The sequence below is a fragment of the Pseudopipra pipra genome, chromosome 18, assembly GCF_036250125.1.
Source record: "Pseudopipra pipra isolate bDixPip1 chromosome 18, bDixPip1.hap1, whole genome shotgun sequence".
Taxonomy (NCBI): domain Eukaryota; kingdom Metazoa; phylum Chordata; class Aves; order Passeriformes; family Pipridae; genus Pseudopipra; species Pseudopipra pipra.
In genome coordinates this window covers 8948640-8972810 of record NC_087566.1, presented here as the reverse complement: position 1 = coordinate 8972810, position 24171 = coordinate 8948640, and the positions used below count along the sequence as shown (strand labels likewise).

General features: G+C 48.9%; 2 protein-coding genes across 11 annotated transcripts in view; one reads left to right on the top strand and one right to left on the bottom strand.

Annotated features, from left to right (window-relative positions):
• The first annotated feature begins 84 nt into the window (after positions 1-84).
• RNF34 (ring finger protein 34) lies at positions 85-13548 on the top strand. Of its 3 annotated transcripts, none has more exons than XM_064675083.1 (7): positions 85-219; positions 1182-1259; positions 7932-8150; positions 9487-9876; positions 10184-10237; positions 10482-10683; positions 11748-13548. In XM_064675083.1, exons 3-7 carry the CDS (start codon positions 7947-7949, stop codon positions 11933-11935), a joined length of 1038 nt encoding a protein of 345 aa, XP_064531153.1. In that variant the 5' UTR covers positions 85-219; positions 1182-1259; positions 7932-7946; the 3' UTR covers positions 11936-13548. The 3 variants fall into 3 exon arrangements, with proteins under 3 accessions (XP_064531153.1, XP_064531152.1, XP_064531151.1); XM_064675082.1 differs by having other exon boundaries at positions 1163-1259; XM_064675081.1 differs by lacking the exons at positions 85-219; positions 1182-1259 and adding an exon at positions 5256-5348.
• Positions 13549-13828: 280 nt separating this feature from the next.
• The window catches only part of KDM2B (lysine demethylase 2B), a 116939-nt gene continuing 106596 nt past the window's right edge, over positions 13829-24171 (bottom strand). For 5 of the 8 annotated variants that reach the window (XM_064675069.1, XM_064675065.1, XM_064675067.1 and 2 more), the window contains 8 exons: positions 22610-22696; positions 21752-22021; positions 18636-19309; positions 17030-17193; positions 16414-16575; positions 16060-16161; positions 15519-15737; positions 13829-15082 (listed from right to left, as the gene is read on the bottom strand). In XM_064675069.1, the coding sequence (XP_064531139.1) occupies positions 14901-15082; positions 15519-15737; positions 16060-16161; positions 16414-16575; positions 17030-17193; positions 18636-19309; positions 21752-22021; positions 22610-22696 (1860 nt within the window). In that variant the 3' untranslated portion in view covers positions 13829-14900. The remainder of the gene's footprint in view (positions 15083-15518; positions 15738-16059; positions 16162-16413; positions 16576-17029; positions 17194-18635; positions 19310-21751; positions 22022-22609; positions 22697-24171) is intronic. The other 3 variants (XM_064675066.1, XM_064675068.1, XM_064675072.1) reach the window with 3 other exon arrangements.

Here is a 24171-nt window from a genome sequence, read left to right as displayed (position 1 = left end):
GCCAATCGGAGGGGCGGGAGGGGAGGAATGGGGGGAGCTGTGCGACGGCACCGGGGGGACGTCCGGCGCTCTGAGCGCGGGAGAGACGTTCCGGGGAGAGAAGTGGCCGGGGAGAGAAGGCCTCGAGGCGTCGCCCTGGGGCTTCTTCCCCAGGGCTGCCCCGGGCTGTGGGGAGCCATGGGACGGGCTCTGCAGAGCTCTGGGACGGGCTGTGGAGAGGTATGGCCACAGGCTGTGGGGAGCTGTGACAACGGGCTGTGAGGAGCCGTGACCACAGGCTGTGAGGAGCCGTGACCAAGGGCTGTGGGGAGCCGTGGCCATGGGCTGTGAGGAGCCGTGACCAAGGGCTGTGGGGAGCCGTGGCCATGGGCTGTGGGGAGCCGTGGCCATGGGCTGTGGGGAGCCGTGACCATGGGCTGTGGGGAGCCGTGGCCATGGGCTGTGGGGAGCTGTGACCATGGGCTGTGGGGAGCCGTGGCCACGGGCTGTGGGGAGCCGTGGCCATGGGCTGTGGGGAGCCGTGGCCATGGGCTGTGGGGAGCCGTGGCCATGGGCTGTGGGGAGCCGTGGCCATGGGCTGTGGGGAGCCGTGGCCATGGGCTGTGGGGAGCCGTGGCCATGGGCTGTGGGGCGGCCACAGCCCGTCAGGACTGACTGTGCACTGGAACAGGCTGCCTGGAGAGGGTGTGGAGTGGAGTGTCCTTGCAGAGAAGGACTTGGGGGTGATGGGTGACAGAAGACTCAATGTGAGCTGGCAGTGAGCAACTGAATCCTAGGATACAACAAGTGGATGTGGCACTTTGCAATATGGCTGAGTTTACAAGGTGGTGATCAGTCACAGGTTGGACTTGATGATCTTTGAGGTCTTTTCCAGCTGTAATCACTCAGTGATTCTGTGATTACCAGAGATGGCCACACTTGTACCAGGTGAGGCAGAGGTGACCACAGGCAGTGGCTTGGTGGGGCTACTGCCAATTTTAGGAGCTCTCTAAACACAGACACAGAGTCTGAGTTTAGAACAGAAACATCGTTTGTTCTACACAGGGTGCAAGGTGGAGTTTTCCAGAAATCAAGCACCCCAAGGAGTAAAAAGTTACATCTTTTATACAGTAAAATTTACATGAACCTGCCTCTCCAATACATATTCTCTCTGCTCTGACAGGAGTGTTTCCATGTTACAGACGGAGAACACCACGGAGTGAATTCACCCCTGTTTGGATTTGCAAGTTAATTGTGATGCAACAGAGACGTTTCCACACGTAAGTTTTTATTTTCTCAATAAGTTGTTTAAAGTACTTCATTAAGGCATTGTATTCCCAAAGAAAATACTCCAATTATTATAATAGTTCTCATTTTTGTAAGTGAGAGCAAAACAAAACTCAATGTTATTATACATCTGCATGTCCCCAGGGATTTCATTGCTCTGCTCCTGATTCATGCCTGGGGGTGGTGAGAGGGGGAGGAGGAGGCAAATCAAGCGGGGAGTAATTTTCTAGAATACATTTACATTTAAGAAACTTAACATTGTAGTTAGTTGCTGCTGGCGTAATTAATGATCGTTTCCCAGCCCTCAATGAACTCATTGAACTATGTCTGAATATAAAACCAGGGAAGTAACTCCAGCTATTATGTTACAAAGGTCAATTTGCTGACATTTCCTGAAAATAAAGCACGATGGCTTTGGGTGGAAACACGGAACTGGTGGCGTGGCTGGGTAAGGAGGGGAGGGAGATGAGATAAAGGCTGGCCTGCAGCAGCTTGTGCAGAGCTGGGAGGAGAAAGGAAATGGCAAACATCTGGTTCTGACGTTTCTGTGCAAGGCTCTGAAGCTGAAGTGTGAACTCTGCTGACAATCCTTCAGTGCGTGGTACAAAGAACACTCAAAATACACTTTTAAAGTCTATTTAAATGAGCTCAAACGCCTAAAAACCAGCCCTCCAAATTCCAAATAAGCAGTGAGAGATGATGTTGGTTACATTAAATTCAAGATTAGGTAACAGAGTTGAAAAAGTCATCTTTTATCTTACCTAAAATAGCCCCTGAGTAACATCCCTGAGCTCCTCAAGCAGGAAATGGCCTCTGTCTGGGATTGGGGATCCTTCCATTTCTGTGCTGAATCTGTTGAACCAAGTCTCTGCAGCCTGAAAACCTTGTCACAGGTACTTGCACAGTGCTGTGTGTCTCTGGCAGAAAAAGTGAATATCATAATGACAAAGTGAAAACTATAATGAGAAAGCCAGTTGTATCCTGGGTTGCATCCAAAGGAGTGTGGCCAGCAGGTCGAGGGGGGGATTCTGCCTCTCTGCTCTGCTCCTGTGAGACACCACCTGCAGTGCTGTGTCCAGCAGCGAGGCCAGAGGAGGCACCAGGGTGATCAGAGGGCTGGAGCAGCTCTGCTGTGAGGAAAGGCTGAGGGAATTGGGATTGTTCAGCCTGAAGAAGAGAAGGCTCTGGAGTGACCTAATTGTGGCCTTCCAGTACCTGAAGGGAGCTACAAGAAAGATGGAGACTTTTGACAAGGCCTGGAGAGACAGGACAAAGGGGAATGATTTCACACTGACAGAGAGTTTGGTTAGATTAGATGTTAGGAAAAAATCTTCCCTGTGAGGGTGGGGAGGCCCTGGCACAGATTGCCCAGAAAAGCTGTGGCTGCCCCATCCCTGGAAGTGTCCAAGGCCAGGCTGGACGGGGCTTGGAGCAACCTGGGACAGTGGAAGGTGTCCCATCCACTAGAGGGGTTTGGAACTAAATGGTCTTTAAGGTCCCTTCCAACCCAAACCATTCTGTGATTCTGTGACTCCTTCTATGGGCATTAACATCCAACCTGAAATTTTGTCTTTTTTAACTTTACTATAAAATTTTGCAGATTGTTAAATTAAACCCAAATTAACATTCCTGGGAGGAATCCCTTCTGTACCTCTCTCTGGTGATGTGTAAAACCACGGGGGATTACGGAGCTGCAGCGAGGCACCACCACTTGTTACTTGGTGACAGAAGTAAGTGGGACATCTCGCAGTAATAGATTGAAATCTTTTAATGCTGCTTTGGCACGACCCAGAAGGCTCAGTGAGGGCAAGTCTTTTATTAATAGAACCTCTCCAAGTGCTCCTTTTCACCCACGGAGTAGCCGGCGGAGTTAAAGATCCTTGTTTAAAAACCACCAACATGGTTACAATTTAGGCAAATGCAGTAAAAGTGATCTCAAATCACATGTTAAGAATATGATTCATCATGATCTGCCCAAATTAAGGCAGGAGTGGCAGGTGCAGCTGCCAGCACAGTCACCAGATCTCAGCTCTGTCAGGCCCACGTTACTCCCTAAAACATCTGTGCTTGGGAGGATTGTTTTTTGGCAAGTCCTTAACAGAGAGAAAGGGAAAATGTTGGGTTTTGCTTGGTTTGGATCATCTGTGGGGCAGCTTTTACCCTGTTACAGTGACTGCATGGAGCTCTTATGCTTTAATGTAAGATTATTAACAAAAATATGTGTATAGTTTGGTAGTTCAAGGCGAATCCGAATAGACAGAGTTTAGATGACACAGAAGTTTTTAAAACCAAACTCCACTGATATTTCTGAAGGTGTCTTCAAGCAATCTCTTGCATGAGAAATGTGGGGACTGTGCCATATCTTGTTCCAACATTGTATTCACAAGGCTTTTCTATTTTTTCACTTGCTTTGACTAAAATTGCAAGCTATTATTGGAAAAAAATGACATTTTTATTAAGCCATGTGTAAAAGTTCAGAGCACATCTAAAGCTTGTTGAGGAGCATAAGAATTTCCAAAAAAAGGTGACCTGGTTTTGAAATAAAACATGGTGTCAGTGCAAATCCAGGAGTTGGACTGTGTGAGGTACCTGCTCCTACTCCTAAAGCTGCCAGGACTGTGTCCTTCACGTGGCAATTACACACTGATTTTTTTGACTCAGTTCTTATATCTGACTTGCTCCAAAAATAGATCCTTTCTGCAGAAATCAGCAGACTGTATCCAACTCTTTGTAGGGGTAAATTTGATTTGTGGGCCATTTTGATTTTCAGCCACTTTTTTCTGTTCCTCTTTTTGGCAAAGGCCCGCCTTGCTCTTGGCCCTGTATGTTCTTATGTAAAGCTTTCCCAAAGCCTTGGTGGGGTTTGTACTGCTGGGGTTTCTTTAATGTAATCTTCTGGTTAAAAGCTTTTTGTTCCTACAGCCTATGGTTATTATTTTTATATATATCCCATTCACAGCCTAGGGAAAAAAATAATGGCATCTAGAAGCTCACTGGAAGTGGATTTTTGAATAATAAACCTTCTTTTCTCGTATTTAAAGATTATCACCAAAGGGCTTGGTAGAATAAAACTGAAAGAGGTGGATTTAGGTTAGATGTTAGGAGGAAGTTCCTTACTCAGAGGGTGGGGAGGCCCTGGCACAGGTTGCCCAGAGAGGCTGTGGCTGCCCCATCCCTGGAAGTGTCCAAGGCCAGGGCTTGGAGCAACTGGGATAGGGGAAGGTTGTTAGGATTGGAAGGAACATCTGCATGTCATCCAGTCCAACCCCCCTGCCAAGGAAGGGTCACCTGGAGCAGGTGACACAGGAACATGTCCAAGTGGGTTTGGAATGTCTCCAGAGAGGGAGAATCCGTGCCCTCCCTGGGCAGCTCCAGGGTTCTGCCACCCTCCATGAAAAGAAGTTCTTCCTCATGTTGAGGTGGAACTTGTGTTTCAGTTTATGGCCATTGCTCCTCATCCTGTCACTGGGCACCACTGGAAAGGGTTCGGCACCATCCTCTGACACCCCTTGGAGGTATTTATATGGATTGCTGGGATCCCCCCTCAGCCTTCTCCAGACTAACCAGGCCCAGCTTCCCCAGTCTCTCCTCATAAGGGAGATGCTCCAGTCCCTTCAGCATCTCTGTGGCCTCTGCCGGACCCTTTCCAGCAGAAACTTGTCTCATCCTGAGGAGCCCAGAACTGGACACAGCACTCCAGGAGTGCCTCGCCAGGGCCGAGTGGAGGGGCAGGATCACCTTGGTGCCACCATCGGAGCCACGAGCTGTCCCACTATAAGTGACACCATCAGTGCCCCCGGACCCCACAGTCCCACCGTCGGTTCCCCCCCCCCTCCCTCCGTCCTGTCCCGGCCCCGCTGGGGGCATTTCCTTGCCCCGCCCATCACCGTCTCGTCCCCTCCTCCCATTGGCCGCTCCCGCTTGCCGTTGGGGCGGTGCAGCCAATGGTCGCGCGGCGCGGCGGCGCGGCAGCCAATGGTCTCGCGGCGCGGCGGCAGGGCCCGCCCTCCGAGCGGCCGGGCGGCGGGGCCGGGAGGGGCGAGGGCGGCGGCGGAGCTGGAGCGGCGGGAGCGGCCATGAAGGTGAGGGGGGAGCCGGGAGGGTGAGGGGCTTTGTCCGGCGCGGAGAACGCCTTTCCCTCTGCGGGGAGAGAGGGAGGGAGGAGGGGGCGAACAGCGGAGGGTGACGGGGCCGGGCCCCCCGTAGGGTGTCCGGGCCGGGCCTCCCCTCAGGCCGCGGCCGCTGTCCCGCTGTGAGGGGCGGCCGCGCCGGCCCCGCCGAGCTGAGGGGCCCCCGCGCCTTGTGCTGAGTCAGCAGCCGGGCAGGGCCCGGGCTGGGCCTGTGAGGGGCACAGCGGGGGCTGCCGGACCCCGGGGCGCTCCCGAGGCTCCCGGGGCTGTCGTGCTGTCAGGGGGAAAAGCTTTGCTTGGTCTAAGGGAGAGTCAAAAGAGGAAGTTTCAGTTAAAAATAATTAAAGATGCATCCCTTCCGCTGCTGTCCCGCTGCTCTCGTAGCACCCCCCGCTTGCACAGGTGTGTGGGGGACAGCGCTCGCCCTCCCGGCTCAGCTGCCTTTCTCAGCTGGAATCCTCCTCAGGTAACACCCTGACAGCCAAAAGCAGCCGCAGAGAAGTTGCAACGCAGTGTTTTGCCCCTGTAGGACGCACATAACGCCCGGAGAGAGAGGATACTCGATGGCAGCTGGTGAGGAGAGAATATGGAAGTGGAGAGTGGTGGGTTTGGTGCAGAAGTTGGCAGCGTTTTAACTGATTCTCAAGGGAGGGAGTTTTTGTTTTACCGTGTCTCCTTTGTGTTGTGTTGGTGCCTTTCAGCACGGTCTCGTTTCTTTTGCAGAGCAATCTGAAGAGTCTAGACTCTGTAATTCAATTATCAGTTAATGACCCGAGGGCAAAGGAGGAATCCACAGGTGGTGTAGATAGGTTAAGGAGAAAATTAATGCTGCCCAGGTAGCCCTATCTTAAACCTTAAAATGACAGAGTGGTTGGCAGTAAGATAAAGAGATTCTCTCTTTCATACTAACAACATTCATGCGTCCAAAGTGGGTAACGAAAAGTTCCTAAAAATATATTTATTTAGTGTTGACAGTGATGTCTGAGCAGTTGTTACAGGCCCTGGAATAAAATAGGTCTAAGAAGCAGGTGTGAAACCCTCAGGCAGGGGCTGTGGTAGCAAATATCTCATGTCCCTTCAGTCATTGAGTGTTCTGCTGCTGCCTTGACCCCCCGAAATGACCACAGTTGTGTAAGGAAATGAGTTGAATTTTGACAGACTCTTTTGGTTCATTGTTTTATTTTTCTGGTATTTGTATGTGGCTTTCTCTTAAGGTGAGAAAAAGTATTTTTCAAAAGTCCCAAGTTTTAAAACTCGGAGCTCTGATGGATTAAGTCATTGGTTTTCAGGTTCTGTTTTTGGAAAGTTAATTCCTCTTGCCTAATAAACTAGGATAATTATGTATAACTTGTTTTATCCAGGAAAAATTAATATTGATCTGTTTTCTGTTTTTATTATTGAGAAGTAGAAAACAAGCCTTACTTTGAGGATTGGATTTCATATAGAAATTAGTTACTACAGGAGTTACAGCACCATGTCACTGAGCTGACGTGCCTGTTCTGGTTGATTTGGGCTTCACAGCAAGAATTACAAGTCTCAAAAGCAATTATTTTCTGTCTTTGTGCTTTGGGGAAACAAAAAGAGGCTGCTCTGGAATGAAAAAGAGAACAACTGTTAAGGGAAAAAAGTATGAAAAAATAGTTATGTTCATAGGAAGTTGTACCCCTCAGCTTCCTTCCAGAGAGAACCTGATGTGATTGTTTACCCCTCCTTTTTTTTTTGAGCAGGTTTCAGGGAGCCACCTGACAGTGATTAAACATGTGACCTGAACAGCTTGGAGTCCAAATTCCACCTCTGAGTAGAATATGCACTTTTGATAGGGAATCCAGTACTAAAGGCCTTCAAGGATAAAAAGTAGAACTTTTTTTATGTGTCTAGGATTTTTTGTAGTGTTTTAAGACTGTGTGACTCAAAACTGAAATCCAGTCAAGAGACAATAAGTTGTTTTAGTTCTTGTTAGGCATTTTTGTAAGGCAACAAAATAAGGGGCTTCAGGGAAGTCTTGAAGAGCGTTTGCCTCTCAGTGAAACCAGACTGTAATTAGCTTCTAAGGAAGATTGGTTTTCAAGTTTAAAACCCAGGAATGTTTTTTTAGAGAGAGTTTTGTTGTGAGTCATACAGGAGCTGGATTAGTTCTGGAGCAGATCCTGCAGGGACAGCTCTGCATTAATCATGAGAAATTGCTGTTTCTGCCTCTCGGGTTTTGCCCCTCACCTACTACAGCCTGTCAGTCTCCTCCTTCCTTGCTCTGTGTCACCTCCTCAAATTCCTGACTCTTCTCTTGGGGAATTCCGCTGGAAAAGGAGTTGTGAATGTGAGCTCCCTGTGCCTCTCAGAGGCAAATCTTTCCCACTTTGGATTTCAGCTGGAGTGGAGCTCGTGGGGCTGTCACAGGATTCCTGGTGCTCTGGGAATTCACACCACATGCTTCTGGGATGACGACAGATGGAGTGAAGCAGCTCCTCGGTAGCAAAGTCACATCTGATGGGGGCCTTCAGATATTAATTTTCTGCTCTTGCTTCTTGATGTTTTCAGGCGGGAGCTACTTCCATGTGGGCTTCCTGCTGTGGATTGCTGAATGAAGTCATGGGGACGGGAGCAGTGCGTGGCCAGCAGGCTGGATTTGGGGGAGGTGCTGGCCCATTCAGGTTTACACCAAGTACAGACTTCTCAGCATATCCAGCTCCAGCTGCAGCCAGCACTAACATTGTCTGCAAAGCCTGTGGACTTTCCTTCTCAGTTTTTAGGAAAAAAGTGAGTATATTTCCTATTACATTGTATTTTTACCCTGTGAACTAATCTGTGGCATACTGGGAGATGAGTGTGTGTTTCTCAGAAAACGAAGGGAGAAATCCAGGGAGGGAGGAAGTGCCTTGTTCTGAGGTCACAGGAAATTACTGTCAGCCAGGATTAGAAGTTAAGAGGTCTCATGTTCATTAGTCAGTGACACGTTGGATCGGGGCTGACCTGGAAATTAACGGACTCTCATTTGCGAGATACAAATGTGTTGACTTCAGGATCTTGAACATTAAAGCAGATCTGGTTTTGAAGATGGCACCAAACACAGTGGTTGAGTACTGGAAAGGACAAACTGCATGGTGGAAAAGGTAAAAACTCACAATACAGTATCACAGCCTCTTTCTGGGAATTCCTAGTGCAGTTCTGGTTGTTTCCTAACCAGCTTTAGAAGCTGTTGTGGTCCAGCAGCCTGTTGCTTCTTTGGGAGACAGGCAGGTGGGTTAATGCAGATAAATAAAATAGATTATTAATATTATTTCTGTGTACCACAACTGTCCAGGCTCGTTATTTTGTCCCCTCAGTGACCTAATCCTCAGCAGCTCTTTCAGATGATTGTGAAGCCTCTTCCCTCCATCTGTGTGTTGTTTCCCCCCCCCATCCCAGTGTCCTGTTGATCACATGGCAGACTCTTTGTTGAATTAAGTGTTGTGTAGGGATGTTTTCTGAAGCTGATATTCATTTCCTAAAATCCTGAAAGCCTCAGAGAGTTTGGGTTTGTTCACAGCAGATGAAATGCTGACAATCTTGTCTATTCCAGCTTTTGTGTATTGTGTTTTGAACAAAGCTCTCTTCAGAAATGACATCTGGGCATTTGGGAGTATTTCCCTACCATGTGATTCATCACATCCGAGGCCTGCTTTGCATTCTGGGAATCAGTTGAGGAAGAAGTTGAGAAGTTCTTTAAAGTTTGGGGATTATATTCTTTTTTTCTACACATGATAAGAGCAGCAACAGTAAATGCAGAAGTGTTTTAACAGACCATAAAATTAGTTTCAGCTTTGTTTGTTGATTAAACTACAACTTGAGTACTTTATTCATTTGTTTATTCTTAATGTTTTTAACTGAGATTTCATATCAGCTTCAGTATTGCCACAAAAGCGAGGCACTGCCTTGGAGCACCTGCAAGACTGTCTGACAGGGCAGTTTTTGGACTTAAATCTTAAAAATTCTGTATGTCACAACTGACAGTGGAAAAACTAATAGTAAATTCTGTAGCCTGAAGAAGGAAGGAGCAGGGCCTGGATTTGTTTTCTGTGACAAACAGCTGAATGGCTGTTTTCTTTCCCTTCAGCACATGTGCTGTGACTGCAAGAAGGATTTTTGCTCCGTTTGTTCAGTCTCACAAGAGAACCTCCGGAGATGTTCCACCTGTCACTTGCTGCAAGAAACAGCCTTCCAGCGACCTCAGCTAATGAGATTGAAAGTGAAGGATCTGCGTCAGTACCTGATTCTCAGGAACATCCCAACAGACACCTGCAGGGAGAAGGAAGACCTGGTGGATCTGGTGCTGTGCCACCACGGATTGGGGTCGGAGCAGGACATGGACGCTGGCAGGTTGCGCTCGTCACGCTCACAGACCTCGGGGTTTTTTACTCATCCCTTTTCCATGTCTGTATCCATGTCCAATCCAGGAGAACTTGCAAACAGAAGGGGAAGCACAGGAAGTGGAACACCTTCACGGGTACAGTAATTGCCACGTTTAATGGTGTAGCACTGGGGGGTTTGAAGTTCTGCATCGATTTAAAATAAAACACCAATTGGTCCAGTTTGGAGGGGCAGGAAAAACACCTTTTGTATCTCACACCTGAAACCAGCAGACTACTAGGAAAGATTCCTAGTTTAGGTTAGAGGTGACTTAAACCAATACCGATTGGTAGCAATTGAAACTTCGGAATGTCATTGTCACCTGTGATCACCTTGGTATGAAGAGAAGTGTTTTATAAGGGAATAATGTGTTTTTATTCTGAATAGTTTCATTTTGTACACAGGGCCAAACGGAAACATCTGTAAATAATGAAGAAGAAGAAAGTGCAGAAGAGCAGGTGAGAGATGAACTATCCAAAGAACAGATTTTTGGCATGTGACACCATGAAGTGTTTAGATCTCCCAGCATTTAGCCTCATGCTCTGGTTCTTCCAGAGTTCGCCGTGTCAGGCAATGAATGTCTGCACATACTCGCTTTGAAAATAATTAAACTTTAGCCAAGCTGCTGCAGCCTCACATAGCTCCAAATGTGGGGCTCTGAGCTTATCAGGACATTAAAACCATACAACTGATGTGTTTCAGACCCCTGGACTGTCCAGGAAGCGAGCGAGGGCGTCGCTGTCCGACATTTCAAGCCTGGAAGACATCGAAGGGTTGAGTGTTCGGCAGCTGAAGGAAATACTGGCCTGTAACTTTGTCAACTACTCAGGATGCTGTGAGAAATGGGAACTTGTGGAAAAAGTCAGCAGACTGTACAGAGAGAGCGAGGAAAACCACAAGACACGTAGGTTTATACTTTGTTCTCACTTTCTTAAGACTGTGCGTTTTCTGGTTTCTGGTGTTTGGTTCTGCCAGCAGGACTTGGTGTCTGACTTGGAATGCCTGGAAAGTGGGTTTTAGCAATGCAAGGTGCCCCTAGAGTAGCTGAACGTGGCTCTAGTGATTAAACGAAGCTTTCCGGGGTTGTGCTGGTTTTTCTGAGACTCTTTTCCAAAGCCTGGAGAGCTCAGCTTTCACGGGGAAGGTAAAATTGCACAACTGAGAACCGGTTCCTCAGAGAACATGAAACTTGGCACCTCCATGTGCTTCGCTGGGTTTCAGAGGGCATTAGCCAGAGCTGCTCCTCGGCTGTGCAGGCCAGGGCAGTTCAGCTCTGTCACTGCAGAGCAGAATTAAAAGCTACAGTGGCAAAAGTCCAAGTGGTTTGGTCTGAGTCCATGTTTTCATGGCGAGGTGGTTCTGTGGCTGCTGGGGTTGTTCTACTTCTCTTCCACTCAGCAGCTGGAGTCTTTGTGTGGTTACAGAATATCCACAGACCAACTCCTGCTCACACAAACAAAGCTTGAAAAAAAAAAAAATCTTTAAACTTAGGATTTTTAGTTTTTTCACCATGGTCTGATGGAACATTCAATTATTGATGAGGATGTTGGCTATTTGCTACAAAACCTGACACGTTTTGTTCAGTTCTGCCACCTTTATGGCCTACTTAGGGCTTCCACTTCTTAGTCTGCTTTATTATTATTGTGTTTAATCTTCTGAGGAAAATGTTCTGCCAAACACTGAGCTCTGGGACGGAAAACCAACATGCTCTGAATTTTAATCCAGCATGTTATTTCAGTCATTATATTCTGAATTGAAAATGGTTTTCTGAGTTTAAAGAATGAAGCTAAATATGGGGATGTTCACTGAGGGACTTTCTAGTGCTTTTGGAGGAATAGAAACTAATTCTTAGCTGGGGATTAGAAAAACTTGTGAGGAGGGAGCAGCCCAGGAGTGGAGAGTGGCTGGGCTGGAACTGCCCAGGTCCTGCAGGGCCCAGGGGCCTGACCCATCTCTGTTGGGTTTCAGAGGGTGAGAAGATGCAGCTGAACGAGGACGACGACAACCTGTGCCGGATCTGCATGGACGCGGTGATCGACTGCGTGCTGCTGGAGTGCGGCCACATGGTCACCTGCACCAAGTGCGGGAAGCGCATGAGCGAGTGCCCCATCTGCCGCCAGTACGTCGTGCGCGCCGTGCATGTCTTCAAGTCCTAAGCCAGCCCCGGCGCCCCGTGGGCAGCAGCGCCGAGCCCCTGCAGCCCTCAGCTCCTTAGTTCTCAGTTGAACATGGCCATTTGAGCACCGGGTTCTGGAGTTTGTGAAAGTTTTTTCTACCCCCCTCCTGCAGGGCAGGGCTGGGCAGGCCGAGGCCAGGCCTGTGTGCAGGGCTGGCGCTGCCCCGCTGACCCCATCACCCTGTTGTTGACTGTTGGAGTCAAAACTGTTTACAGCAGTTCTTGCTCTCTTCTGAAGAATCTCCTTACGTGTTCAGCACTCGGCAAGTGGTCAGCAAACACCTCTGCTTGAGCCTGTGATAGCCTGTGGTGTTCTTAGTGCATTAGAAGCAATGAATATATCAGTTGAATATTCAGCTTTTCTCTAACTCTAGAATGTACCTGTCCCGACACGGTGCCGGGGTCGGGCATGGCTGTAGGAAGCACTGCCATGAACTGTACCTGCACAGAAGCCCTTAAGCAATCTGGCTTTGTGCTGATTGCTCCTTCTGAATGTCTGTCATGACACAATGTGCTGTCTTGGCTGTTCTCTGTCAATGTACAAAACACTCCGTCACTTTGCAGGGCTCAGGGGCTGCACAGGGCTCTGCCAGGTGGGCTCCAAAAACCAGTTACTGGGTGGTTTTGGGTTTAGGAGGAAAATATATTTTTTAAAAGGGGTATTCTAGCAAACCATATTAGTGTGGTCCTTAATCCGCTCATGCCTGTTGTAACTGTTACTCTGTGATGATTGTATTCCATGTGCCGACAGCCTGTTACTGTGAACACTGATCAGGGTCACCACCTCCTGCTGCTAACGTGGAATGTGTGGCATTACTAACCTTAACTGGGGAGGGGGCTGTTGGGAGCAGGGAAAGGAAACAGGTTTTGTTTAAAAACCTCCCGTTCAGAGACTTTCACCCATGGCTGAGTCACCAAAACCAGCTTCCCAGGGGCTGCTGGGGGCCCTGTGTTGCTGCCAGCCCTTGGCCCAGGGCTGAGCTGGGCTTTGTACCATCAGCACAGGTACAGGTCCTCTTGGAGCAGGAATTGTGGTGGTCCTTGTAGGATATCTGTGAGTGATGACCTGGGGAAGAGAGGGGCAAGGGTAGCTCTTCTTGGGGATCTGTGGCCCAGCTTGGCCATGACAGACTGGTTAAGTTCTCTGTAAAAAAAGAGGTGAAGAAGGACCCTGTCTCTTCAGTACAGTTATTCTTTAAATTGATTAACATAGGAACAGTTTCTGTTTTGATTTGCCATGTGCCAGCAAAGTACCAGAGTCAGGGCTGGGCTTTGCTAGAACTGTAGGACCTGAGGACTTGTCCCTCTGCTGCACTGGCACTGGCTCTGCTTTTTGTGAACAGTTAAGTTGGCGTGAAAGAGAGAAAGTTGCTCCTTCTCACACCAAACACAGCTCCAAACTCTGCTGGGTATTTTTCAGAAGGGAGCAAACCTCTCAATGGCTTTATTTTTTAGAAGTAACTTTTTAATGGTACTTAATTCCTGGAGTCTGTCCAGCAGGGGGGCTAATGAAGACAGACATGCCCTCGGTGTTATTTCCATGCTGCTCATTAGCCACTCAAGCTTAATAAAGATTGGTGATGGGCTCCACCAGCCTCTGTCTCTTTTTTTTAACCAGCCCTGGAAGTGGTGATTACTCTGCTCAGGCTTTACTGCTTGAGATGTCAGTGCTCCTCAAGCTCACCCTGGGCAGATCCCTGCTGGGGGAATGCAGAAGTGGATGTTTTGCTGCTTCCTCAGTAAAAAAGGTTTGGAATATTCTCAGAGAATGGGACAAAGACCACACACTCACTGCAGCCACTCCCCACCCCGGACAGCCCCAGCTCACCTTCCCCAGCCCCACAGGGGAACAGAAACGCGCAGAACCAGCACCTCTTTTTGTACAATTGTTTATACAAATTCAACAAAGGTAAAACTGCATCAGGAAGGTCTACGAAAACAACACCGTACAACAATGGCACTTATGAATGCAGAATTTTACAATCAGGAAATAACCATGTTATAAACCTTAAATGAGAACTCAACTCACACTTCAAAGAAAGAGAGACTACGTTTGACCATTTATTCTACTGCTGGACTCACTGTATAAATTAATTTTATATTGAGTACAAGAGCTCATGCTACAGAGTGAAACCCTCCTATGTGCAAAAGCTGAAATTGGAATTTTTTTAAAATTTTGAGAAAAAGGTGATTTCTATACAGATAAAAGTGTTTTACTTCAACTATAATTTACACCTTATTTCCACAACATGCTTATGTCACTTCTGAAGTATACAAAGCAGGATATAAACTTCCATTAAAACATGCTTTAAGTTGAAAGTATGAACCTACTTTTCCTGACCTGGGCACGTTTGTAGATAGATACTGTCTACGAAGTATAGGTTAAGTTCTCGCCTACCATAAGTAAAGATAAAAATTGGCAATCAAAACCGAAACACTGGTAATGCATTCAAACATTGCATAAATAATTTTTAAACAATTTTTGTACAAAAATAGTTCTGCATAATGTAAGATGTAACAAAACAAAACGTGTTAAGAAGGCAGAAATGCAGTGCGTGGTCCACTTGAATGACACCAACTTTTTTTTTTTTCTGGTTTTAAGAAATGAAAAGCAGAAATCAAATTTACACTACCAAGCACATGCTGTGGTACTTTAAATAACAGTATTTCTTGGAGCTCAGTCCTCTTCTGGGTGTGAACAATTATCATCAGTAACAGTCGCCTTATGAATTTGCATAAGAGCCAGTGCAGGACATCCCAGGTGGACTGAATTAGTGGCACAAGTTGAAATTCTTAACATGGGTAGTTTCGCGTTGTTCTCGACAAGAGTTGTAAAATCCAATCGCGGCCTTTTCTGATATTCCAAGTTCCCAATTGAAAATAAAATCCCTACGTGTTCTTAGTCCCTTCCCCCCCTCGCCCCAGTATTTACACGAGTCCTTTAACTAACTCAGTTTTTGCAGAAGTTTTTCTTCCACTTGCCCGAACTGGACACTTACGGACATTTCCGCTATGAACTGCTCGCAGCCCTCCTTCGTCACTTGCTTGCAGTACCTCAGGTCGATCTGGCAGATATTCCCACAACGTTTGAAGTAGGACAGGCACTGGTCAGTGACCTTATTGCAGTCTGGGGGGGGAACAAAGGGCAGGAATTAACAGCCCGGCTTGGTTTGTTCTCAAACACGAGGACTGTTTATCCCGTATCCCGACCGTGGTCAGTCCTTTGTGTCCCTCCCATGGAATCCCAGGCTGCTCCATCGCCCATCTCAATCCCTATGGCTGTTGTGTAACCCATGGGATAAAGCCAAGCAGCCAGATGTGCAGAGCGCTGGACAATCCCCTGGGAGGATGAGCGTGTGCAGCGCAGGGCTCAGAACACGCACGGTACCACCCACAGCTGCCACAGAGGGGGTGACTGCCCTGGGAGAGGCCATTTACACCAGCAGCACATCCAGCTGCTGCCCGGGATGGGGGAGTTACACCAGGGCAGGGAAGAGCTGGATCAAACCCCTCAAACAAGCCCAACACCACGGGCACTTCCCCTCCCCCTGCGTGTCCCTTACCTGATAAATTAATTTCCGTTAACGAATCCCGCGTGGTGGTTCCGACCGCGGTCAGCAGGTTAATAGACTGATCTGTCACGTGGTTACAGTAACTGAGATTGAGTTTGGAGAGCAGAGGCATGTGCCTGATGATCAGCCGCAGAGAGGCGTCTGTGATATCCAGCCCCGCCAGGCGCAGCTCCACGATGTTCCGTAGCTTGCTCCGGTTGTCGATCTGACCTGGAGAGTGGAGGCAGCAGGTCAGTGCCCCGAGTTCCACCCGCACTGCCAACATCTGCAGGCCTATGAAATGCACCGTGACACACAACACTGCTGCCCTAGGTCAACTTCACACCCTTCTGCCTGTCTGGAGCTTTGGAGGGGACATCAGCAGGAACACTTGTCTATTTGTGGAACAGGCACGTGGACAAAGCCACCCCCTGATTTCAAAACAAAAGGGATGAAAGTAACTGCAGGGGCCCAGCGGAATTACAAGTCGGGAATAAGCAGTAGGCTGTGCAGTGCATGCCAGAAAGCAGATCCGATTTGCTCAAAATTTCACCTGAGCTGAAATCCGGGCGAATGTGGCATGACCCACAGAACTGCTCCTTCCCTGAACTGGAAGAAAGTGTTTCCATACTCTCTAAAGTACACCCGTTGCAGCCTGAAGAGAAGAAAGTCAGACAGAAAACCAGCACAGTGGCTCAGGTGATGGTTCAGCAGCCAGAGAACATCCCTGTCACCCTGGGGCTCCAGCCAGGAGGTGCTGCAAGTCACTGCCTCGAACACCCTGTGGGTCAGCACAGCCCCAGCCCTGCTGCTCCAGGGGCTCCTGCCTGTTTGCTCCGAGGGGACGCAGCAGCAGGACACGCCCCAGGGGCTGGGATGGGGCTCCCAGAGTCTCCTCTCCCGTTACCTGGCCGGTTGTCCGTGGGCGGTGACAGGAGGTCTCTCATTTGTGCGTCTTTCAGTCCCTCTGCCCACTGCACGTCCAGAGTCCGCAGCAAAGGACAACTGGAGCTGCAAAGTGCTGACACTGCTATCCATGAGCACCCTGATAACAGCAGGTCCCGCAGACCTGCAGAGACAGAAGAGGATTGAGTGTGTGGCCTTCCCAGAGACATCCCAGTGATCGCTGCTACCAAAGGCTGGACAACACTCCCAGCGCTCCAGGACAAGCAGGGACCCCGTGAGCCTCCTCCCGCCCAGCTCTCCATCTCTCCCACCACCTGGAACTCCCCAGCTGTGGGTGACCATCACTACCCCCTCTGCTCATCACCTCAGCACAGGCCCTTTCCACCTGTTGGCTGAGACCTGCCTCGAATTATTTTAAGCAAACATGTCAAGTGGTCACAAAAAAATAATTCTGGGCCCATTTTAACCCGCTAACGCTTCATTTTTACATATTTACATCCCACCCAGGAGAATCTACTCCTCCCCTACGACACCCAATCCCTGTAGACCTTCCCCACAGGCTGCAGTTTAGATACAAATTGGTTTGCTAAATTTGGTGATCAAAACACATCACTTACCTGGTAGTCTGTTGATAAGCCAACTCAGCTGCTTTTTAGATATATTTGTCCAGCTAAGATCAAGGGTTACAGGCTGTCTCCTAATAATGCCACTAAGCATAAGTGGAGTGATGGATTTACAATGGTTTAAATCTATTTTGGTCCATAATCTTTTGTCACAGCACCTACCCAAAAAGAAAAAAAGCCAACAGCACTTTATTTGGCACTTGTTTGGATTTCCGCAGGGCTTTAAAAGTGTCATTAAACAGTAGGAAAAACTACAGCACTTAACTGAAAATAGCAAAAATAAGGCCTAGTGATGCTAAGATAAACACAACCCCACACAATGTTACATAAGTTTCAAGTTTCTCCATCAAATACATCCTGCAATAAAGCATGGAATTATTTCCAGAGAATTACAAGTGTCAACAACTTCAGATCCCATTTTAAGTCATCCCAGCACTTAAATGAAATCTATTTTCTAGCTTGAAGACAAGCCACTGCTTCTTCCTTACCCTCTGACTATGAAGCCTGGTTTAAAATAATACCCTCATGATTTCCCCTGTGCTTTCCTTACTTAAAACCAGTGGATTTGGTAAAACAGATCCCCCCTCTCCTGTTCTGTGTGTTTGTGTTATTTCTCTCCATGTGGCTTATGCATTTTTTCACTCTCTTTATGGTTCTCTAAGGGCAACAACATCAAGTCCTGACGCGTGTGCAGGAATCTGCATTTTCTCAGGTTTTTTTCCATTAGTAAATACCGTATTTAAGTGGAAAATGCATTTACAGCTTTCAGTGACACCAAGAAGCCCACGGAGGAGACACTCCACAAACTCCTCACACTGAATTATCAACCTCTCGACTTGGTCTGGACACGGTTTTGTTGTGCTAGCAAGGAGCCTGTTACAGTCTGTCCATGTGAGCACATGCAGGAACCTGGGACGAGTCACAACAGCCACGAGGCTTCACTGCAGGTTCAGTGAAACCTGTAAATCTGTGCACTAAAGCTGCTGCTGCCAAGCAGCCACTGACTGTGTCAGGGCTCACACAGGTATCCCGAGCACAGGGGACAGGCTGTGAGTAAGCACCATGAACAAAGGATCCCTCCATGACATGCTCTGCTGGCTCAGAACACAGGGAACAGGTGTGTTCTCCGTGTACCCTCCACAGGGAGACAATCAGCACGGCCCTTGTGAGGAGCACACCGGGGGCACGGCAGGATCCTCACTATCTCAACAGATATTTAATAGCTGAACTGAACAAACGTTGGCCATCAGCAAGTCCTGGGGCAGAATGACACCAGACTGACTGTTCCAGCAGCAGGAACACTGTGGTGTGTGACTGCAGGACAGGCTGCTCCCGAGTGCTGCAGCCCGGCAGGCTGACGCCGAGGCTGACACAGCTCCCATCAGAAATGCTGGGAACTGCTGTTTCTGAGAAAGCACCATGAGACACGAGACATGCTGCTTCTCCAGCCACTGCTGGTCACCCCTTCTCCTCGGGCTCACCAGCAATTCAGGGACAGCCTGCACACTTCTCCAGGAGACATCAGTGCCTCACTCACCCGCTGCCCTGCCGTGCCCATCCCACCACACACAGGACCCAGCTCGTTCCCCGCCCTCCTTACCATCTGTTCCAGGTCTTGCAAACTCTCATACAGATGCACAAGTCTCTATGACTGAGGTAGCTAAAGACAGCCATCCAGACTTCCCTCTGCATCACGTGGGCTGCCCCGTCATCCAGGGGGAGCGAGTCCGGAGGGGGGCTGATGGGAGGAGGCCGGATAACGTGCCGCTCCATCTGGATGCATTTGGGGGGCGAGAGCGAGGGCGGGGGCCGGGTGATCCCGCGGGGTGTGCTGCGCAGGCTGGGGATGAGCTGGTGCCTCAGCTCCCGGGGGGTCCCGTTCAAGCCTTTGCTGAACCTGTGGAGTCTCTCGCTGTTGTTCAACGCACGCTTGGGTTCCTCGTTCTCGCTCTCGGGTTCGGATTTGATGGGTTGGTGGTTCTCATTGGCAAGGCTGTTCTCGGTTTTTTGGATCTCCTGGTTAAGCTCCTTGCTGAGCTCCTTGCTCAGTTCCTTGTTGGGAAGCCGCCTTTTCCTCCTCATCTTGAACTTCTTCTTGTCCCTGGGCTCGGCGCCCTCCGTGCTGGGCCCCGCGGTGGGCGAGCTGGACCGCGACTGGTCGCTGTCCTTGGACCTGGGAGGTGCCTCTGGCAGCTCATCCTCGGGCTCCTGCTTGAGGCGCCGCAGGGGCTTGATCATGGCAGTTCGGTCATCTGGAGCCTTCCACGATCGCCGCTGGAAGGGAAGAGACAAGGGCTGACTATTGGAGCGAGAACGTTCCCAGCAGCACTTCCCTTCCCTTCCCGTGCGGATGCTCCACACAGGGAGCTCTGCCCGGGGGGGCCGGGCCGCCTGCCAGTGCTGGGCCCCACCCATCCCAGCACCAGGAACATCCACCGGCCAAAGGGATCAAGTTCAGGTGCCAACATGGATGAGCAGTCCAGCTATTGGCTCGCTGGGCTCCAGGAGTGATAAATGGATTTATTCACCCTGCAGAATCCTGCAGATTCCAGGGCCTCTCCCATTACCCAGTGGACCATTTATCCACTGAAGATCAGCAGCTTTGTCCCCAGTGAGCCAGAACCACCCAGGCTTGGCAGACACTCACTGGGCATCCAATTCAAATTCTGCCCCAGTGCCCTCATTCCAAAGGGCCATTTCCGAAACCTGTGGAATTGCAGTTCCTGACCCACAGTGTGGCTGGGCCTGCACAACCTCATTCAGTGACCTTCAGCTGCTCCCTTACCAAAATCTGCCCATCCTCACATGCCCCCAACCTCCAATGCCTGCAGAACAGGGAACGTGACTGACAGTCCTGATGCACCTTGGGCTGCCGAGCCCTCCTGCTGGCACCAGCCCCGCGTGGCTCACAGGGCTCTGCTGGCACCTTCCTCCTGCCCCAGACCCTGCTCACAACAGCAAACTGCTCTGCACTTGCTCCCATGAATCCCATCTCCCTTCCATGCACACCAGGCAGTGTTTAAGACACATGAACCCAGACCTTGGAAGGCTTCAAGTCTAATCTGATCACTCCAAGCAAGAAAGAAGCCACGAGCTGTTAAAATGAAGTAGCTCTAACAAGAGATCTGGGCTGGCAAGAAGAGGGGAAGTGCTGTGAACACATTTGTTGTGTCAGAAGGCTCCTGTTTTTGCTTTCCCAATAAACTAATTGGATCAGGTCAGTGGCTGTGCTCCCTCCCATGCTTCAGCCTGCAGAGAAAGCTGATCACCCTGCCTTTAAATTAACATATTATAAAGGGAGAGGTCACAGTAAGTTAATGACAGGTTAGAATAAAAACATTACAGCATCAGCCCAGTGGCAGTTTGCAGCAGCCCTCACACAGGGCACTGATGAGCACTCTGCTTAAAGGCACTGGAGTTCTGATCCTGCCAGGCTGTGAGAGGGGAGCAGTACCTGTGTGCCAGCCCATCCCTGGGGGGTCAGCAGGGACCCCAGGCATGTGCTGTGGTACACATTGCTGAGGGGCTGTGTGCCAAGGGCAGTATTCACCCACACAGGAAGAGACAAACATCAGTACAGAAACAGAACTTTTTTCCCTGGGTCATCAAACACAGCTGGCTGCTGTATTTTAATATGGGACACCAGAAGAGAAAATATAAAACAAGACATGCAGCTAAACTACCCTGGAGTTAAAGGTTTATGTGAGAGAGATCCTGTGATTTCAAGATGTAAATGGGATAATAAGTGCCTGCAGTGACACAAGGACATGACTGAGAAACTGGCTCACCACTGAGCTCACGTGAGAAGGGACTAAAAGGGATTGAGAATCTATCTATTAAAAAGGCAAAGTACCTTCTTCCTGAAGAGTTTGTTATTTCAGCTGTTGGAAAAAAGAAAAGTAAAATCCCCAACACGAACATCTGCTGTGCTGTCTGAGAAGGTCTGGGAGTCCAAAGGGATGGGGAAAAAGGGAGCATGGCCAGCAAGCAGTAATGCATGAACTGGTACTGTGAATTTTGCTCTCTCACTCCACCAAAGCTGCCCCAATCCCTACACTTGCCATCCTACAGCATTCCCACTGCCTGACCTTGCAGGACTGTGACTCCCACTCCTGGTGAGCTCCACATGCAACACAAATCCAGCCTGATTCTGACTGTACAGCCATCAGTCATGAGACAAATCTGAGCCTCTGCAAACCAGCAGTTTAGAAAATGTATGACATTCAGAGTGTCCCTGCCTGGCCCAAGAGCTCTGACTGTCACATCCAGGGACAAGCTTCCACAAGGCTGCTGGGAGCAGCCCCTGCTCCCTGCAGGCACCAGAAGGTGTCATTTCCAAAGTTCCCAGTGTGGCACACTCCCAAATCAGCCCCAAAACAGCTGCCAGGCGCCACCACGTGGAGAGAGATGAAAAGGTTTCCATGAAAAATTCATTTTCACCTTGTTCCTACTCTGAGCACCTTGTAAAGATTTCTAAGTCAAAGTGGGTTTTCTAGTATTTTGAATAAAACAACAGCCATATCCCAGTGTTTTCAGCCTCTGAACATCAACCCAAGAGTCACTGTTCCAGCCACTGTCCCGTCAGACCAGCAGACTTCACAAAGGAATGTAAAACATCGCAGTTCCTTTGGGAACAACCTGGGATTGCAGGATGAGCTCTCAGCCCCAGCCAGCCCGCGCTCCGTGCAAGCACACGGGACGGGTGTTGTGCCTTACCCGCTTTCTCATGGTGGGTTCCTGGGACTTCTCGAATTTCCTTTTCCTCCACAGATGCACCTCGTCGGACTTTCTCCTCAGGATTGAGTCAACTGGAGCCTTTTTGGAATGTTCCTCCGATTTCCGCCTGGGAGTTTCCTCACAGTCCCCTTTCCGTTTCGCAGCATCTGTCACTTCCTTGTTGTCTCTGTTAATTTTCTGCTCCTTCAGCAACGAGCCCGGGAGATTTGATGCGTATTTGAATCCTGGTCCGCGCTTTTGCTTGTACACCAGAGAGACACAAAACACAAGCCAACTTTATACCTTATGCATCTCTCAGCTCCTCAAGCTGCCACCAACACTCTGCTGGGTTGGTCTCTTTGTAACACACAGAACATTATCAAGGGTTAAAGTTTCAACCTCCGTAAAGTTATTTTTTCTAAGGACACACTTGCAAGTGTCTGTCTCAGTTTGCAAAGAAATAAAGTTTCACTAATTCCAACAGACACTCCGGGTTTTGCATAATTGCTTCTGAATTTTTAATCTACTGTAAAGAATTTTCCTTGTTGAAATTAACGTGCAGCAGTGCACAGAACTAACCTAAATATTCCCCAGGTTCCGGGAGAAGTGTTGCCACATGGAACAAGAATACAAAACCAGAATCATCATGGGATCATCACAGAATCCTGGGATGCTTTGGGTTGGAAGGGACCTTAAAGATCACCTCGTTCCAACCCTCCACCATGGGTAATTAAGCACAAAACCTGAATTAAGCACAAAACCAAAAGCTGGTATTGGGCAAAATTATATTTACAAGCCAGAGGGGACGCTTGAGATTTTGTATCTCATTCCAGCACCACTTATTCCCATTAAACTCACTTTTCCAGTTTTCCCTGCATGGTTGCACTTTGGACACTCCCAGCAGTTCGGCAGCTCATCGTTAACCACACCATCCGATTCCTTCACCTGTGGGAGAGACACAACTCCATTCACAGTCGTGCTGAAAAAGCTGCACAAGCCTGCAGGCGGATCACGATCATTCCAAGGCGTTCTGTACAGCTCACTGTTTTCTTGGATCAACTACTGCCCTCCCAAGGGCTGAGCAGAGACACCCAGAGCAGTGCAGGTGCTGCACCAGCCCTGGGCCCTGCACAGCCCCCCTGCTGATGATGACAACAGGGAGGAAGGCACTCTGGCCAAAGGGGCACCTGACAAAGGGTTCAGCTCTGGGCTTTGTATGAAGGTCAGTGCCAACCCCAGTTAACACATTCTGCTTTTGGAAAAACACCCCAACAGCCCAAACCAACCCCCCAAACCCCAGGACTGCAGTCACAGCATCTCCACAGATCCTCCCACACCATGTATTTGCACATCCCAATCCCGTGTCCCCTCCCGGTGAGGCACAGGCTGATCCTTCCACAGGCAGGATTTCTCCCATACACGTTCTCACATACATTAATCCCGTTGGGCATTTTTAGCAGCAAAGCTCCCTGCACTGTAATCAAGTGTTCCTTAAAATACTTTTCTTTCTGGATCAGAACTAGCAGTCCCAGGCCTCCAGCCCTTAAGCCCATGTGCCAGTGGGAATGGTGGCTGCCAAGTCAGCTCGACAACAGGCACGTTTGTTCACAAGACCGGACACATGGAGGCATTTTTAGGGTTTCTCACACCCCCAGATCCTCAGCCAGTGTAAGGGAGAGAATGGCTGACAACTCCACTACCTCTGAGACTGACATTTTGCTTTCTGAAAGAAAGCTCAGTGTTTTATGCTCAGTGTTGTTACACTCCAATAAAAGCAGAGTCCTACCCCACGCAGCTGGAAAGCTGCTGGTTTCTGAATTTCCACACAGGAGCCTGGATTGCTTCCCAAACAGGAGATAGGTGTTTCAGAAAAGACATAAGATACACCCTCCACAAAAACACATGCTCACTGATGGCACATTCCTGTTTAAGAGTTTAGTTACATATTCAGAAAAAAAACCTTGGGGGGAAAAAAAAAGAAAAATATTAATTTATTACTACTGTAGACAACAAAAACATGCTGCTGCCCAGACCAACAGCTGGGCACTGGCAGCAGCAGCACAGTAGCAGGAGACAGGAACAGGCAGAGGCAGGGACCTGCAGATTTTTCATGTTTCTGAAACATTTCCTCTTCTCCTCCCAGCTCAGGGAAAAGGTACTGGCTGTGCAGGAGCAAGCCCTTGGATTTAGGAACTGCTTCCTCAAGTCCCTGAGCCAGACAGTAGCCATTCTAGTTTCACCATCCAGTGAGAGTGATGACATGTCAGTCTCTCAGCAAGTCTCCTGGAGTTAATAAATGAGTAAATGAAGTGGGCAGAATTTAAATACTGGTTTTATCACAACTGTGTGCCTTTGAACCTTCTTTCCCATGGTAGGTGTAAGATACTCCAGGAGTTGTTGTATACATCTCTGCCTCGGGG